The sequence below is a fragment of the Amblyomma mixtum genome, chromosome 9 (assembly GCF_055824585.1).
Source record: "Amblyomma mixtum isolate Tamu chromosome 9, ASM5582458v1, whole genome shotgun sequence".
Classification (NCBI taxonomy): domain Eukaryota; kingdom Metazoa; phylum Arthropoda; class Arachnida; order Ixodida; family Ixodidae; genus Amblyomma; species Amblyomma mixtum.
In genome coordinates this window covers 123,231,696-123,250,465 of record NC_143020.1, presented here as the reverse complement: position 1 = coordinate 123,250,465, position 18,770 = coordinate 123,231,696, and the positions used below count along the sequence as shown (strand labels likewise).

At 46.0% G+C, this 18,770-nt stretch overlaps 1 protein-coding gene across 2 annotated transcripts in view; it reads left to right on the top strand.

Moving 5' to 3' along the window:
• Nucleotides 1-12,099, top strand: part of Sec10 (Exocyst complex component Sec10) — a 40,817-nt gene extending 28,718 nt beyond the window's left edge. The window contains exons 11-16 of one of the 2 annotated variants that reach the window (XM_089561773.1): nt 286-394; nt 2,353-2,476; nt 3,944-4,133; nt 5,095-5,251; nt 9,604-9,764; nt 11,929-12,099. In XM_089561773.1, coding sequence (XP_089417899.1) covers nt 286-394; nt 2,353-2,476; nt 3,944-4,133; nt 5,095-5,251; nt 9,604-9,764; nt 11,929-12,015 — 828 coding nt within the window. In that variant the 3' untranslated portion in view covers nt 12,016-12,099. The remainder of the gene's footprint in view (nt 1-285; nt 395-2,352; nt 2,477-3,943; nt 4,134-5,094; nt 5,252-9,603; nt 9,765-11,928) is intronic. The other variant, XM_089561775.1, reaches the window with a different exon arrangement.
• Nucleotides 12,100-18,770: the final 6,671 nt, after the last annotated feature.

Below are 18,770 nucleotides of genomic sequence, written 5' to 3'. Positions count from 1 at the left end.
GCTAGCCTCGCGATCATCTATTTCACTCGTGCCGCGGTGAAAGTCATTCTACGGGAAGTCGCCACAGCCAGACGCCCTTTACTATAGCCGTTTCTTCTAAAAAAAAAAAAAATATTTACTATAAACGAAAAAAATTGTACAGTCAGCAATGGAAGGCGAAATGGGACCACAGTTTTATTTTACTATATCAGAGTTTACTATGGCGGGATTCTGCTGTATGCTTTTGAGGTGTGGGCTCATGTGGGCATGCATGTGAGCACCCCATTCTCTTACCTTCCTCCACAGCTCTCGAAGCCTACAGAATTGCCAAAGAATGTGGCGCAGATCTTCGATATCCTCCTGAATGGCCTTTGCATTGAGCACATTCATTACGCTCTTGAGATTGGCCTTCGAGGTGAGTACACACATATAATGCATGTGTGTGTGTTTTTATGCTGAAAAAATTTATTGTTCAAGTTGTTCTGCTTTTTTTGTCACTTTTTGCTTAGTATATATATCAGAGACTGCTCAGTTGTCTGTTGTTGCTTTTGGGAGCATGTAGCAGCAGCGGACTGAGTTATGCTTTACTGTGGTTATCTACTGTCGCCGGTCGATTTTTCAGACTCTGTGGGTCCGAGAAAAGGTCCGAATGATCAAACAATCCAAAAAATTTATGAATTTTACAAAATCTCTTTACTGTAATAAAATTGGCTCGAAATAAATTTACAGACTCTCCTTTCAGTTGATGGTTTGCACTAGCAGTCGGCAGTGACCTTTGTGAAACCCACACAGCTGGTGGCGTGGTCACTGGCCACCTCTCTACTTTCTAGGCTTCACTTTCTAGGCTCTACTTTCTAGGCTTCAAACTGGTCATGACGACGCCGGAATTTTGCAAAATGTCTCTACTACTGCTAGCGGACTAAAAAAATCGCTCATTCTGCCTTCTGCCAGGTTCTTCCTTCGGCCAGGAATATTAATTAGCTTGCATTTGAGTCAGAGTCATACCTCTGTCATGTCCGTACCGCAGATGTCCGTGGCACATTGTATGATACCAATTCCATTTGCACAGCCTGCAGAAAATGCTGCCAGCCATGTCGTGAACAGACAAGCAGCTTTACAGTACTGCACTGCAATGCATGCCCCCTTGGTTGGCGGCAGAAAGTTAGGTGGGCGGATGAAATTAAGAAATTTGCGGGGATACGGTGGCCGCAACTGGTGAAAGACAGTGTTAATTGGAGAGACATGGGAGAGGCCTTTGCCCTGCGCATAAGGATACCGAGTGGGTATCCATTGCCCCGAGTCGATGACTCATTCAACCGCCTGCGTCATGCCCGGTACTTTTCCTCTCTTGATCTACGCAGTGGGTACTGGCAGATCGAAGTCGATGACCGTGAAAAGACCACGTTCATAACCCCCGACGGTTTGTACGAGTTCAAGGTGCTCCCCTTTGGCCTGTGTACCGCTCCTGCCACCTCTCAAAGAGTGATGGACACTGTCCTGGTTGGCCTTGACTACCTTTATGATGTGGTTATTTTCGCCGCGACCTATGAAGAACATCTCAAACGCATGAGTGCAGTGTTAGCACTACACTGAGGATACCAGTGGGTATCCACTGGTATCCTCAGTGGGCGTAGTCAGGCTGATGATGATGATGGTGGTGGTGGCGCTCTGTGCAAGATTTGATGAAATGCACACAGCACGAATCAAGGATAAAGTTTGTTTACTGGTCAGTGATGGCCAAGCAGGCCAAGAGAGGAAACATGCGGGACGCAGGTGGCTATGACAACCCTCCCCCACTTCCCCGCTCTCAGTTCTGCGAGTGACGGCTGCGTCTGAATCACAAAGGATGCCCTCGCTCTTGTGTTATCAACGCCATCGTCTCTTTCATTGTTAGACTGTTTCTTGCGCTGCTGTCACTACACGTTACCTCACAAATATTGGTGTATACTGTTGCCTGAGGTGACAGCACTGAGGTGCAGAAATTGCTATACCTATCCAAAACAAGTCCATCGGTACATTCAATTCAGAATGGTGCATTCCTCAGTGGTGAATAGTTGGCATGACTGCTGCAGCAGCGAGAAATATAACTTTAGGGCTCTACACTGTCCGAAGTTTCGGTCTCGTATTTGTACACGTTCCCATGAGGTGTACGATGGTCGTGCAGCAAAGTCTGAAATATTGCATAGGTCCAAATTATCAGAGCCGGAAAAATCACTCAGCTACTGTGGCTCTTTGGCATTGAATCTGTGTAGCAGAGTTTCAATGGCTTTTCCACGGTTATGCTTCGCCAAAAAAGCCCAGTGTATCTCGCGTATTTTTGGTGTGTTGCGGGGAGACTGACCTGTAATACCCTTGCTGTCTCTTTGTTTTCAGCAATACCCGTTTCAGAGCCAAAGAGCGAGCCAGAGATTTATTTCTTCGACACGGTCAGGCAGTGCAACTCCATATACCAGCTGCTTGAGAAGCTCTTCAACAACAACGTCGCCCCCCTCCTTCTGTGAGCCTCCTGTTTCACTGCGGTGCGCCTGTACATTTGCACACTGTGTTGGCATATGCTGGTTGCTGTACAGTCAAACTCGATTATATCAGACTCACTTAGATTGATTGGTTGGTTGGTTTATGGTGTTTAACGTCCCAAAGCGACTAAGGCTATGAGAGACGCCGTAGTGGAGGGCTCCGGAAATTTCGACCACCTGGGGTTCTTTAACGTGCACTGACATTATCCTCTATATCGAATAATTTGTGATCACTGTAAAGCTATGATGTGGACGTATGGGAAAATATACAGCTACATCGTACAAAAATGAGCCATCACACCGGGTGGATCAAACTTTAAACTCCGAGCAGCTCAAAAAGCTGTCTTTCTGTCAGCACATCTTTGCAGGTTAGCTCTTCCACATGGGCCTGCGGGTGCTATTTGTGCTATGTAGCGTGCGCAGACCAATGGTGACACAGGTTTTCTATGATGTAGGTGGCGGACACGTACCCGGCCTAACAGAATATGCATTTTAGCGCATTGCGCCAGTTGTGCCCGCATTATCATGTAGTTCGCACATGCAGTACATCATGCTGCGTCCTGCGTACACTACTGCGTGCTGCATAGCCTGAGTCACTTTGAAATGTTAAACCCAATAAAACCAAACAAAAGTTTGTCAGGAAACAACTTTCCTGTGGCTTGTCTTCGTGGGAAGGCTGCTTTCAGGTCTTAGCACAGTATGACAACTGCTACCAACATTATCCAGAGAAGGTTCCACACGCCCCTTCTTTTTCTAACTAGCCACAAAAAGTACTACTATTAGATAAGAGTGATATGCAAAGATAAGCATGGAGTCCTGCCATGCCATCACCACGTGACGCTTGTCCTGTCTTTTGCGCGTTCTGGTCCTCGTTTTCTTGCGCTGTTGTATTCCTCTTACAATGTCTGTTCACCAGCTAGCTCAAACTAAAGTCCTGCTACCACATCAGCCGTGCGCTTTGAGGCCTCATCGTAGAAGTGAAACCTTTCCTAGTCGCTCAGCTGCATGGCAAGTCAACCTTGCCAGATTCTCATGGGGTGGAAGACATGTTTTAGAAAGACTTGTAACTTCTCCGCGACTTGCAGAGGGTGCCACAGTGGTTTTGTTAACTCACTGGCACAGCCTGGAGAATGTGTACATGCAGTATATACAAGCACGGCTAAGCCGTACAAGCAATTCATTCATATCAGGATGCCAGCAAGATTTCAGCACGCGTGCCATCAGTCTGGCCATGCAAAGGCAGCAAAAGTGCCACGCAGATATGACTGCAAAAAAAAAACTTCATGACGGTTAGACTTTGGCCAATGGTGAGAGAATGGCCGATTTGGAAAACAAAAGTGCTAAATACTCCTTGGAATGCGTATTGGAAAGTGTGATGATTGTTTTTTGCACCAGGGCTAACAAATTATGGACTTCCGTTAAGCCAGTTGTGTACGCTCCCTTGTTAGGTCGACACCCGAGCACAGTGTGTGCCTGCAGAAGAAGCGGGAATTGACGGAACAGATGGAGATCAAGATGGATACTGGTCTCGATCGTTCTCTGGCGGCCATTATTGGCTGGGTGCGCTGCATACTTCAGACTGAACAGAAGAAAACTGACTTCAAGCCAGAAGTGGAGGATGTCATTGAGACAACGAAGGTCAGATGGCTGCGAACTTGCTGTATTCATACATCAGAGCCTTTCTGTTAAAGTCTGCAAATTTATTTGCATTGATATGGGAACTAGAATATGCCTCTGTGACCCTTAAGCTCGTTGGCTATGGCTTGTTTTGCTGGGTACCAGCTTTCTAAAAGCATTGAATTAAGGATTTCCTGGAAAACTGTCGTCTTAGCCTTGACAGTTCTTAAGTGAATTTAGTTATTTATTTATTCACATGCTTTTCACATAATGTAAGCATGGAACCATGGGCTCTAAAATTGTGCGGAAAAATTCATAAAAGCGGAAAAAAAAACTAATTCACTTCATTGTAATCAATAAATATACAGAAATTGCAATATTTGCTTGGCTCCCAAATAGAAGCAACAACTAACGTGAAGAATTGTCATGTTAGTTGCTCATGCACTCTGTGAAAATCATGACCCTTTCCTTAAATGTGGTGTGGGCCCGCATTTGCCACACTGTGCACCAGGATGGTCAAACATCTTCAGTTGTGTTATACTCGTGCTGTTTTAATTTTTCGTATACAGTAGAATTTTGATGATACTAACACAGTTGATATAAATTCGTAAAATTCCTTGGGTGGAGTGCATCGTTTACAATGTGCAGAATTTCGAATGTTCTGAACATTTGAAATTCTGCACATTATATACGATGCACTCCACCAGACCGCTTGACCAACAAGGGAATCGTTTAGGCTTGGGCTAGAAGCAGTAACAAGTCAAGACCACTTTTGTTAGCACGCCTCCCGTTGCGGTACTTGTGGAGATGAATATGAGGTGACAGTGACATTGTGCAGTTTTGAAGTAAGGATTATAAAAGGCAGTGAACAATATAGTCAGTTAATGATTTGTGAGCAAATTCACGGAAGTTTTGTTCTGCTCTGAAATGCTTTTCCTGGTGGTCAACTGCTTGATGTCTGGTGGCGTTTATCACCTGACAGGTGGCCCAGAAAGTTGTCAAATATGTCACCAGATGCATTGAGAAGGTCAGAGACTCACTGGACGGCACCAACGTGGATGCTGTGCTTCTGGAGTTGGGCGTCAGGTTCCACAGGACCATATACGAGCACATCCAGACCTTTCAGTACAGCACCGTTGGTAAGAGCCCCCCCCCCCAGGGGGTTGAAATTGATCCAGGGTCCTTCGTAGCCCATACGCAGCTTTCGGGACAACGGGCTGCACATACCAAACGCCAAGTCCCAGGCGGAGTAACTCTGTGTGGTTGCTGCTTGAGGCTTATTAATTAAGTCTTGCGAGAAGACAGTGGATTGAAGAGAGATTGACATGATGTACGCTCTCTCAGGAGTGTTGTCTTTTCTCGCTAATTAATATGTCTCAGACATCAGTTGAAAAACTCTCATATTTATTTTTACAGAGGATACACTAGCAAGCTATACGTACCTGCTTCTTTTGCTGCCGAATTTCAATTTTTACCTGGTGGCTCAGTGGTTACGGCGCTCGGCTGCTGACCCGAAAGACGCGGGTTCAATCCCGGCTGCGGCGGCTGAATTTCGATGGAGGCAAAATTCTAGAGGCCGGTGTACTGTGCGATGTCGGTGCACGTTCAAGAACCCCAGGTGGTTGAAATTTTCGGAGCCCTTCACTACGGCATCGCTCATAGCCTCAGTCACTTTGGGACGTTAAACCCCAATAAACCAAACCAAACCAATCGATTTTTACCAACACATTACCCTATGTAACAAATGTGCCTCCCCATGTGCTCGTAACTTTTTTGAGAAAAAAAGTGCGATCAGTACGTCAGTAGAAACATAACCCGACTGAAAGCTTCTCTGTGGGCTTGCACAGTAGCGAAAAATATCCAGGCTATAAATGTAGTCAGACAGTTCCACTGACAAAGCCTGATATTTTGGAATGGTCGGTGTGTTACTTTCTATTTCTCTCATGAGCTTTGGTGCATCCAACCCATCTGGTTGATTGAGGTTGGCTAGCTGGTGCTCAGCTGCTTGCTTGCAAGCTGTGCCCATTATAAGCTAGGCACAAGAGCACAGAGCAAGGCAAAAGTAGCACTATGTGTATTGATTGACCACATGTCAAAGTGACAGCCTTGATAATGCAAGAGGCCGCATAGGTTGTAAAATATATTTTTTTCCGGGCATTTCTATTGCCTGTGTTTTGAGCAGTGACATTTATTATATCTATTCTGGCATAAACAGGTAAAGGCTCCTGCTGCTGCTGCAGCCAACCTTCAGGAAATTAAGTCCATCTGTGACACTTGCACCCACGAAGCTCAGGCTTCACTTTTGAAGTGTCCAGTCAGTGTGTCACTGATTCACAGTAACTGGCTGACAAGTCTGAGCTAACTGTTCATTTTTTTCAAGGCATACTATTGAGCTAGTTGGTTGTGATACTGCCAGGCACAAACTGCACTTAGAAATGAGCACGAGAAAGGACGAACAGCATGGCACAGTTGTGTTGTCCATGCTTTTGTCTGGTGTTGTTAATTTTAGGCTGCTCTCAAAAAAAAGAAAGCCACACACTCGTTATCCTTGTGTAGACAATTTTAGTCTAGTGTTCATCTTTGGTTACAGGCGCGAAAAAAGACGGAACACAAGGCAGAAAGACGGGACCAAGCGCCACTCACAAGTGATTTATTCGAAGAAAACATGCATAAAGACATGCCATCTTACATGCAAAGAATACTGTGATCTTCAAAGTTGATATGATAGCGGACGGGTGAAAAATTGCTCTCAGCCTTGTACAAAGATATGGATGTGTCGCTGACGCACATGCTTCTTTTTTTTTTTTTTTGCGATAAAAAAAGCTTTAACTTTCAGCTAGGGAACTAATTGAAGCTTTTTTTGTCGCAAAAAAAAAAAAAAGGAAGCATGTGCGTCAGCGACACATCCATATCTTTGTACAAGGCTGAGAGCAATTTTTTCACCCGTTCGCTATCATACCAACTTTGAAGATCACAGTATTCTTTGCATGTAAGATGGCATGTCTTTATGCATGTTTTCTTCGAATAAATCACTTGTGAGTGGCGCTTGGTCCCGTCTTTCTGCCTTGTGTTCCGTCTTTTTTCGCGCCTGTAACCAAAGATGAACAGTTACCAACTTGCCCAGCAAGACGTTCTTTTAGTCTAGTGTGCCGAGTGTTGAATTCGACTAGAAAGGAGGATGGCTTTGCATCACTAAATCAATCCTGGTGGCATTTGCGACACATGTAACACTTACTTCGCAGTGAATTTAATGGTTGCTCTATGACACTCGTTATTGCTGCCTCCATACATCTTGTGCAATGCAACAAGGGCCTCAGATTTTTTTTGTTATTTTCTTTTCATAGTGTTGTGCATTTCTTTCTTTGAGGCGAGCGTGGTACATGAACTAGATGGTGCTTTGCACTTAGAGAGATACTCAGTGATCTCTAGGAAGAGCTGCACCGGTGGTTATGCTGGCAGTTAACTACTGGCATGTGCTCTTATTCCACAGTTGGTTTTGTTTCGCAGTTACTGTTCTTACAGCAGTTTGGTGGCCAGCCTCCACTTTGGCTGGAACAAAGTGCAACTTTTGGGTTTGAACAATAGGGCTGTGGTTGTTCTCTCGTAAATTTGCTGTCTGCACCACAAGCAAGGCAGCATGCCTTTCTAGATTCGTGCCACCATGAAGTGTGCATTTTCCGCAAATTAGTTTCATGTAGCACTCTCAGAGTGCGCTTATGTGTGGCTTTGGTGACGTGAGAACTGCTCCCATGCACATGGGCTTCTATGAAGGGGACCACTTTCTGGTGCTTTGGTTCATACTTGTGTAGTATGTGTTAAAGGGCAATTCAGTGCAGGTCTTAGAATTCGACGAGCAAGGGATCAGATGTGAAAAACTTGCAGGTGAAGCATGTGAAGTCCTTTTGGGCTAGCGCTTGAATTGGTGACGTAATCTGCAGTCAAATTGCGATGACCTTCAAGCTTCTCCACAGCGCACTGCGCCAAGTGTGGGGCAGAGAATGACACGATCTACAGTACCAGAACATTTTCAACACATAGATGCTTGCTTTGAGAGAAGAAAACCAACACTGCCAAAGGCAAAGTCTGCCGAGCATTGTTTGGCAGAATCCCATGGTGTACCGTGGGGTGTGGTTGATTGCAGTAGCAATTTCCAGTTTTACCACCTGCGACGTCGCACCAAGCTTTCTGCACTCCTTCAGTGCTGTCAGGAGAAGCCTAAAGTTTAATCTTCGATTATGTCTCCTTCTTAAATGCTAGTGCAAAAAAACTTGGCATGCTTTGCCTGCAGCCTATATTGATTTGAAGCCTTGAATGTTGCGTAATTCTCAAAAAAGTGGCACAGTCACCGTTTAAAAGACCCAAAGTGGCATAAACCAATGCTATACTCTTTCCCGGTGACATTTCTTATAGTATAAAGATGTGTTTTTGGGAGGTAAGACACACAACCGAAGACTATCTTGGAACAAGCAGCTGACCATTGAATGAAGGCCTTCCTCCAGTGGCTCTTATAATTCTCCAAATGTGCAGTTGCGAGTGGTGACTCAAAACTAGGTAGATGCGGAGTGCCTTTTGGTAGAACTGCCAGCACTAGCTTGCTGATGGCTGAAACAACCAGCGGTGCTTTGTATTCTAACAGGCGTACACACTTATGCAAATGAGCCGTGTGTGAAGCGCTACAACACTCCACTTAGAATTCCACGTTAGCACAGCCTGTTGCTGGAGCTTGTGTTTTAGAAGCTGTGAGAGTGGGCTTAACGGCTGTTCTTCATACACTGACGGCCGGGCGTTCTTGTCCGAAGTTACTTGGACATTGCACTGTGAGCGACACTGATTAAACTCGGCCTGCAAATGACGAAGTTAAGCTTTGCCCCATTCTGCTTCAATGGAGAACTCCCTGTGTAAGGTGGGATTATTTGTTCGGTGAAGCTTCTCAACGGGAGCAGGGCCAACCACAGTCCAAGGTCAGTTAGTCCATCCAGGAGCGGGCACCAGGCGATGGCCATGCGGCTCGCGTGTATGCCCGTCGTCTTCCTTACACCTATATATTACAAATTATATATATATATATTTGTAATTTTTCTCGTGTGAGGAAAGTGCACTACAAAGACACCTGTGCAACAGCCTATGCAAATATGCAACAAAGACACAAAGGCGCCAAAAAATATGTAAATAAGCATCAAGCAGTCTTTTTTTCTCACCCACACCATGACCCTGTTTCATCCGTGCCGCTCCTAGAACACCCGACATGTACTTCATCCTGCAATATTGAATCAAAAGCTGGACACGCATTTTCTATGCTCAGGGCTTAGCCCACAACTTGAAGCCAGGCCCGACTTTCTGGCTGGCCCAAGCCTATGCAATGCTGTAGCCCGGATGGCCAGAGGTCAGTTGCTAGTTTGAACGTAGACAAGCAGAATTTCCTTATGCCAACATGAAATGGTGAGAAAAGTTGACCTGGACGACAGAAGGAGCTTCGCCATGTTGTGCCCAGGTGGCATGATCCTCATCTGTGACCACAACGAGTACCGCAAGTGTGCCCGTCAGTTCAAGATACCCGCCCTGGTCAAGATGTTTGACGTCCTGCACGCCCTCTGTAACCTGCTGGTGGTGGCACCGGAAAACCTCAAAGACGTTTGTCGGGACGACCAACTGGTGAGGCTCTCTCGTTTTCATCATCATCATCAGCCTGACTACACCCACTGCACGGCAAAGGCCTCTCCCATGTCTCTCCAATTAACCCTGTCCTTCGCCAGCTGCGGCCACTGTATCCCCGCAAACTTCTTAATCTCATCCGCCCACCGAACTTTCTGCCGTCCCCTGCTACGTTTGCCTTCTCTTGGAATCCACTCCATTACCCTTAAGGACCGGCGGTTATCTTGCCTTCGCATTACATGCCCTGCCCAAGCCCATTTCTTCCTCTTGATTTCAACTAGGATGTCATTAACCCGCGTTTGTTCCCTCACCCACTCCGCCCTCTTCCGATCTCTTAGCGTTACGCCTATCATTTTCCTTTCCATAGCTCGCTGCATTGTTCTTAACTTAAGCTGAACCTTCTTTTTTAGCCTCCACTCTCTAACACTTTGTTAGCCTCTCGTTTTACTATGCGCTTATTGCGTAACCAAACAAGACATATCTGTACTGTGGAGCTTTTCCTAACATGCTGCTGCATACGTGTCTCATTTGTGGCTGTGTTAGTGCAGCTTTTTTCTTCGTGATGCCAGAAAGCGCCCTGTTTGAACAAATGGTGATTTTGAACCAGTAGCTGTTTGTTCCAAGCTGATTATACATGCAACCACGCCAATATCTACAAAAGGTAATGCGCTTGTTGCTGCCGTAAATAAGCTGGTAGTCTGTGCCTGTCTGATGCTGCTCGTTCCTCCCCTTCAGCCTTATGCTTGCCCATAATATTCTGTACAGAGACCATTGGCTCTTTCATCGGATATTTGTCAACTTTGCTTGAAATGCCTTTACTTTGAGGAGCTTTCGTCAGGTAAACAGCTTGGGCGTTGCTGTATTATATCGTCACAGTAGACTCCCATTGAGAGGGCCACAGCTCCAAAAGACCTGTGGGCAGGGGAGAGAGCACAGAGTGTGCAACCTATGGCCATGTGTGTCTATATGGGAGTGGATGTGGTCGTCGGGTCTTGGGGGGGGGGGGGGGGGGAGGAAGGGAGGAATTGATGTTCCACTGCATGATGGCAGTTTCATGATTGGAGCGTTTTTGCCTTTCTTAGTAAAAATATATTTGATAGCTCCACGACTAGGTCACTGGGACCTGAAGGCCCACGTGCGTTTGCCACACCTCGTTGATTTCATGATGGCAACGTACCATGACCACAAATGTCAGGACGATACTGGAAATACGCTTAACCTAATTTTACACTTGAGTCACAGTGTCTGACAGCTCACAGAGGAAGTGTATGCGTATGGGAACAAGGCTATCTCACTCGGGAGTCTTTGCTGCCTCTTTCATGCCGTAAGTGCGACTAGTGTTGGCCTGATGTTGATATGACATTTTAACCCCCCGAGTCGACGTTGTGGCGACACTTGTCAGTGGAGAATGCAGCTCACTACCACACTCTTCACGATGCATATATAGGCGTGGGACGTGCCGTGTAATGTGGGAGCCTGATCTCTTGAGTGATCTCTCTTGTAACATATAGGTAATGTAAATATTTGTTCAGTATTATGACTTGCAACCAGTGTGTCATTCTTCCATGATGTCACTACAGTGAGCCGCGCATTTGTTCCCACTTCTCAAGGGTCGCTAAGCTCACAAACTGTGCTGGGGGCATGCAGAAAGAGAAAAGGGAAATGGCTGTTACTTTGCTGAACAAATAAGCTTTAAAGTGCCCATTGCACAAAACATGCAGCAGACGATCCATGGCGTGCGGGGTCGTTGGTTTGGGACATCAGTGATCTCAGCAGTTGCCAGACCAGCAAGCTTTCCACAAAGAAGCTAAAAGATTTCATTTTAAAAGTAACTGCTGCACCATTTGAGCTGAAATTTTGAAGTTTTGTAGCTTGGCACATAGTGAGTACAATGCTGTAAACAATTAGCATTCCAAAATTGGGTGCCATGGCCCCTAACACCAAGGAGGAGGAAGATGTAGAAGAGGAAAGGCAGGGAGAAATAGTAGCAAAGAAGAATAGGCACCAACAGCTGGCTGCCTGCCGTCTCTTAGCATGAATAAAATCATATTTTTAGGCAGGTGTGAGTAGACGCTAGACAAAGCGTGCCCCCTACTGATTTTCACTGTGCAAAATGTGCATTCCTGGACACTTTCTGTAGCCCATTGTCCTTTCATTTTTTCAGGCGAGTCTGGAGAGGAGCGTCCTCGTGAATTTTGTCCAGCTTAGGACTGACTGCAAAGTGCACAAGTTGGTGAACCAGTTCAAGTGAACGGTTGTGCAGGCGTCATATTTCTGTGCATTACCCAAGGCCACAATAGTTGCAAATAAATGGCTGGAACGTAAGTTTCAAATATTTGCTGTGCTGTTTATTTACCCTGGCTTTGCTTTGTGAGGAAGTTGGCTGCATGGGTTTCTTACATGAACGCATTCCTTGACAGAATCTACTCTCTGCAAGTGAGTGGCGAAAAGCCTCATTGTGTCTGTTTTTCTATGTTATCTGTCTAATTCACCACCAGTGCCTGGCCATACTTTATTTCAAACACTCTTTTACGCAGTTGGGTCTTGAGTAACAAGGCAAATAACAGATGCTCTCTGCCTTTTGCCATTTTAGACACGACAATGCCAACTTCCTCTACACTGCTCACAAAATGCTTCAGAACACATATGCTCTTTTTATATGAAACAGCCAATTAAAAATGCTCGCTCTATTGAACATGACAAGCAGTAACATTGTAAAGCATTTTTGAGGCTCAAAGGAGATCTACATTGCTGCGGGGTGCCAAGTGTAAACGGGTGCATGTTCAAAAAGTTGGAAATTAAATATGGTAATGTTTTGGTACCACACATTATTCTTACATGGGATAGCTCAAGAGCTATGTCTAAGGTTATAATGTGTGTTGCTGGGCAAGCACAAGTTGGAGAATCTAGATGGACCTTGTATAATTTAATTCCTAACATATATTGCAAGTTTTAGCTCGCTTACCGTATAAACACGTGTAAGGGCCGCACCCGTGTAGGTTCCGCACCCCGTTTTCCCGAAGAAAATGTTTTTGAAAAAAAATAATAAATCCGTGTAAGGGCCGCACCCGAGCTTTCCATGACCCAGCTCCCGCTGCGAGCAACGGTGCGCTTGATCGCAGAGGCCACGCACGCGCCTCGGCTACAGTACACTGTACCTCGGCCACCTGGATCGGCGCACGCGCAAAGGAGCTTCCAAGTGCCGTCCATTGATGGCGCCGGAGGTCGCAGTCGGAGTACCGAAGATAGCAGAGTTGCGCGTCTGTTTTCAAAACACCGCTCGCGACTCCATTGGTAGAGCGTCATCACGTGGTGTCCAAGCAACCGTGTACTGGGGAGAAAGCAACGCTCGAGACAATTCGGCCGCGGCGGCTGAATTTCGATGGAGGCGAAATTCTGGAGGTCCGTGTACTGTGCGATGCCAGTGCACGTTAAAGAACCTCAGGTAGTGGAAATTTCCGGAGCCCTTCACTACGCCGTCCCTCATAGCCTGAGTCTCTTTGGGACGTTAAACTGCAATAAATCGACGCCACTGCTGCAGCGAACTGGATTGACAGCCGGCCAAGTTCGAAACGTAACCACTATCTAGCCGCTGTTAACGCTGCTGTTCACGTGCGTAGCTCTCGCGTTTTTTTTTTTTTTTTTTTGGCTGAAAGTTGCATTGATGTTTCTTTGCCGAAAACAGGCTGGACTTGCGCCTCTTCGCTTTTTCGTGTACGCTGTTTAAACGCTGAAATAGAGCTCTTCGTTGCGTATTTATTCCTGTTGGCATAAAACCTGAATGGCAAACAATTTTTAAGCGAGGGAAAACATGTTTAGGCATCTGATTGTTTACTTCTGATGCTAACATTCATCCAGTTTCGAGTAAACTGTATTCTGGATTTTATACTGTCATTTAGTCCCAGCTCATAACTTTTTGCAGGAGTTCCGGATTCAATAAAGGGGACTATAAACAGGTTTTTTGACGCAGGTCCGGCGATTAAATGTTGCCGCAAGGATGAATGAATGCTGACGGCGTATTTAGAATATTGAGTCTGCCCTTATAAGTTATCAGGTAAACATTTCGGGGAAGGCGACTGTGGAAATCGGCTGCTGATCGGCTGCACGCTAGAAAGATCAGCGCTTTTTCTTGGATATATTTTTTTACTTGGTTACGCAGTCAGTTGTTTATTTGCCCGTTGTTTGCGATCAAGCGAAAAAATGGTTTACAAACCTCGGAAAGGTGTCCAGAGTCGATCGGTGATGCGCTAGGCATGTCGCCTGCAGAAAGGGAGCGCGGCTTCGCCGCATAACTTCGGTTGCTTGACAGGCAAGATTGCGGATCTACGCGCAACTCTAAAGTCATCATCTTCATCGTCGACGTTTTTTTTTTTCCGCTGCATGAATTTTCAGTTTTCCTTCCTCCATGTCCGCCGCGACCATAAAATTTCTTACCTAGAGGGAAGGCTGGCGTCCGTCTATGGGAGTTTGCATAGAGCTCCCTCAAAACCATTTCAGCCACGGTGGGAGCTCAAAGCATCATGGGCCTACATGGGCCGGTGAGCTACCGACTGCAGAACCACAACTTTGGCCAAAAAATAATGCAAAAATAAACGTTGATCGATAATCAAGAATGCCCTAATATTCAATATCTTCTTGGTGGGTACAGCCGAAATAACAAGACGCAGACACAGAAAGGAACACACAGAACGTAGACGAAGCTGACTGTCAACTAAAATTTTATTGGAAAACCCGCGCTTTTTGTTTCCTTGTCAAAAAGATCTTGCTTTTATCTCCCGTGGGGTTCGTTCAAGAAGGAAATTTCTTTTCTTGATAGAGAGATTGATGGTGTACTAACGCACCGCTGTCCTGTTTCCCGTATCGGCAATGCCTCAAGGATCTCACGTGTCACTTGGTCTGCAAACCTTTTCATGACTTGTGGCAAACAATATATAGGGCACACGGGAAGGTGCCTTAATGATAGGATAAGGGAACATGCATCATCACTATCAGGTGCCCCAAGCAGCAATCTAGCCCTGCATTGCAGAGATTGTAAAGAAAACAAAAAAGGAAAAAAAGTGCGCAAGTGTGAGCCCATGATGTGAGCCCAAGTTGCATGAAGTTCAAGTCATGGAAAGGTTTGCGGACAAAGTGACACGTGAGATCCTTGAGGCATTGGCGATACGGAACTTTCCTTCTTGAACGAACCCCACGGGAGATAAAAGCAAGATCTTTTTGACAAGGAAACAAAAAAGTGCGGGTTTTCCAATAAAATTTTAGTTGACGGTCAGCTTCGTCTACGTTCTACGTGTTCCTTTCTGTGTCTGCGTCTTGTTATTTCGGCTGTACCCACCAAGAAGTATGAACCAACTAGCTCAGTTTTCTACTCATTCAATATCTTCCCAATAAATTGCAACAAACGAGAAGAAAAGCTTGTAAATGCAAAGTTTGCCCAAAATAAGAGATGGCTTACACAAGCTAATATTTTAATAAAAAGAAATGTGTTTTAAAAAAAGTAAAGTCGTTGCTTAAACTCTTGAAGAGGTTTTTAATGGCATTTCGGAAAAGACAAACCTTTTATTGGCGTCGTGTGCTGTTGCATTTTCGCTACTATGGCTTTTTCGCGCCAAAGTCGTCTGCGCGCTGGGCGCGCAATTTGACGGCTTTTTTCGGAAGTAGCACGTATATGCGAGCGCACACGAAGATTGATTGAGTGATTAAGAAAAAAATCAAACATATTGGCGATACGTCGGGCTCCTGCTTGACAGCGGCGATGAACAACGTGTTACGCGAAGCAACTTCCCAAACTAAACGAAAACCTTACTACACACCGAACTAATAAACACGTGAATGACTAGAGCTTCGCTAAACATTCCTTATCACCAATTTTTTTACCGGATCTCCACGGTCAACAAACGAGACGGCGCGGCCGGTGCAATCGTTGAGATAACAGCTTGTTTTGTCTCGTCGCCGCCGCAGACTATGCGAATGTCCCACTTTTCTTGATGAATTCAGGCATATATCCCGAACAAATGTGCCATAATTCTGCCGACCAAATGCCATTTCTGTGCGAAATTTCAGCTGGAACAAATCGCCAGTTTAGCTGAGAGAAGCATTTTTTGGAGCGCGTTTAAGCGCGGAACAGTCTGTACATGTCCCTGTGCGTCCCAACACAAAGAAGAAATATAAAAGTACAAATTAAAATGCTATAAAACAAATAAATCAATATTTTAATGCATGGTTTTATGAAATAGGTAAATTATTTTAGCAAAACGTAATGCCGAATTTTGTAATTTATTGCAACGCTCTTGTTGCGCCTCCTGTTTGAGTGTGTGCATTTGCAGCGCGACTTCGCAGGCCTTGTTTCGGTTTGCGGCCAGTGGCGGGAGCTTACGAAGCGATTCCTTGTCGCCAGCTATCTGCAACGGCGCGCCTGGGAAAGCGTATAAATTAAGCTCGCCGGTCTCGGAATGGCCCCTTTGAGAAATTTTTGTCATCCTTGCTCGTCGCTTCTGTCACCGGTTGATAAGATTTCCACACCGATGCACCGCTGCAGCAGTTTTATTGGTTCTTTCGTTTCCTTCGCTGCGCGGCCAGTGCGAAGCCTTTTCCGGTCGCTTCGCGCTCTTCGTTTGAAGCGCTTAGCTCTTCATTTCAAGATGAGCTTGCGGCATGTGAAGAAATTTTGCTCCGTGGCACTTTGCGACAGCGTAGACTGCACCGTCGGTGTCTTACTACACCGCTTCCCGCTGGACTTTCACAGGTGAGCTCTTGCCATTGTCGTCTGCTCTTGATATGCTTTTATCGGGATTTTCGCGTCTGTTTCGTAGCTTATAACCGCTTCATTCGTACTTGGCTTCATGTTATCGGGAATATTTAAGTACCACAGGGCACACACTCGCAGTCCTAAGGTGTGCGAAAGAGGCCCACCATTTGTCTTATTTATAGTTAGTTTCGTGCAGCCGACTGTCACCAACGTGAACTTGAAACCGGGCTCTCAGGAGCAACCACGTGTCTTCTACTGACCGCAAGGCCAATTTAAAACCAAATGTGCTGCCTAACAGCTCTGAGCATGACATTAATGGGTTTTCCAACACCGTGTAGCCAATTTGAGGATCCCCTCGCAACTGACAGTATCGAAACCCAACCACATGTATGTGCGCCGCCTTGACGGTGCCTTAACTAAATTCGGTCAGCAGTAGTTATTCCCGTTCTACTTATACATGACCGTCAATGTAGCTTTAAATTCATCTCGCTGCTTCGCTCTCGTCACTCTTTGAGCATAGAAAAGCAGCTAGCCGCGTGGTATCAGGGCGAGTGTAATCGCACTCTGAGGCGCGGAGGCTTGGCGCGAGCATTTACTGCCATAGTTAAGATATAATGTCCTGCATTTAGGTGAAGGGAATCGTGGCATACTGAATCATGGCACGGTGTTCATTTTGGGTGCAGTTGTAAAATGTGCATGCTGCATCATGTTCATCTCCGATTACTCTAAATCTCTTATATTGCCGTATACAAACCGGCATTTTTTTTTTTTTTTGTTAGAAAAGCGACCATCCGAAACTGCGGGGTCCACCGATACGCGGAGTGTGCGGGTCAAATGGCGTATTCCAGAACGGCGATATGGAGCAGCTGTCCAAATCCGCGAGGGAACATGATATCCGCCGCGGTCCAATGAGAAGTTAGTAAATTAATAGCAGCTGTCCAAATCCGCGAGGGAACATGATATCCGCCGCGGTCCAATGAGAAGTTAGTAAATTAATCTAAATCAACCATTAAAACACGTTCCTCGGTTTCGCGGAGAGTAGTACGTGCCCCGTGCAGGTTCCCGTTCCCGGCTCATGGAGCTCCATGCGTACCCGCCGCGGTGGCTCAGTGGTAAGGCACTCGTCTACTGAGCCGGAGTACCCGGGTTCGAACCCCACCGCAGCGGCCGCGTTTCGATGTCGGTGCACGCTATGAAGATCTCCAGGTGGTCGAAATTGTTCTGGAGACCTCCACTACGGCGTCTCTTTCTTTCTTCTTTGACTCCCACCTTCCTCCCTTACCTTACGGCGCGGTTCACATGTACGCCGAGATATGTGAGACAGATACTGCGCCATTTCCTTTCCTCAAAAACCAATTTACCAGTTTATTTTAGCTCTATGCGTAAAAAAAAAGATTCCAATTATTGTCCAAATCGATTGAGCTAAAGAAAACTGGAATGGCGCGTCGTTTATCCTGCTCGTCCTCGCTGGCGGTCGTCTCGGACGAACGGTGGGGTCGCGCGGGATAATCTCTGGGGCTAGGGTGCCTCGATGCCCCCGCCGCTTTTTACCCCTATAGCTGGGACATGTTTGGTCCCAAATGGGCATGTTCTACGCAGTAATAGCAAATTTATCATACAAACGGTCCTCCGCAGCACTGACGGGAGCGGTTTCTCCAGCCTGAAAGCGGCGCTGGCCCATTGAGGCACACTACCCTGGGCGTGCCGGAATCCGACACTACTGGACCATTTGCAGTTCGGTTTGCCACTTTCGAGTGGGCAAGACACTGTAGGGCACAGTTTTTAGGTTTTGTTCTCCATTTGCTTCCCACGCGTCTATTGCTTTGAGTTCGCTGCGACTGCGGAAAACTACACGACAAAGTGTGGTGGCGGAACGAGTAGGGGCCGGGGGAAGGGTGTCGACTTTTACGAGAAAGTGTACGGTAATAGAAAGGTTAGTCCAACATAGGTAGCTCGTTCCCTCAATGAAATTTTTCGCCTTGGTCCCATTTGTTTGTTGCGATAATTCCAAATCCGGTAAATTCGAATATTTTTTGCGGTTCCAATGTCTTAGAATTAACGAGGTTTTACTGTAGTGGTTAGGCTTCACCTTATATGCTGTGTTGAACCTGTAGCTTCTCGGTGGATGCCAATCTTTGCTGTCTCTAAGCCTTGGTGAGGTACCGGGCACTTTGAGGGACTTTGATTGCCATCTTTCTGCACAGTGATGTTATCCAACCCAAACTTCAATGCGTTGGAAATAAACAGTTAATTCGCACAAA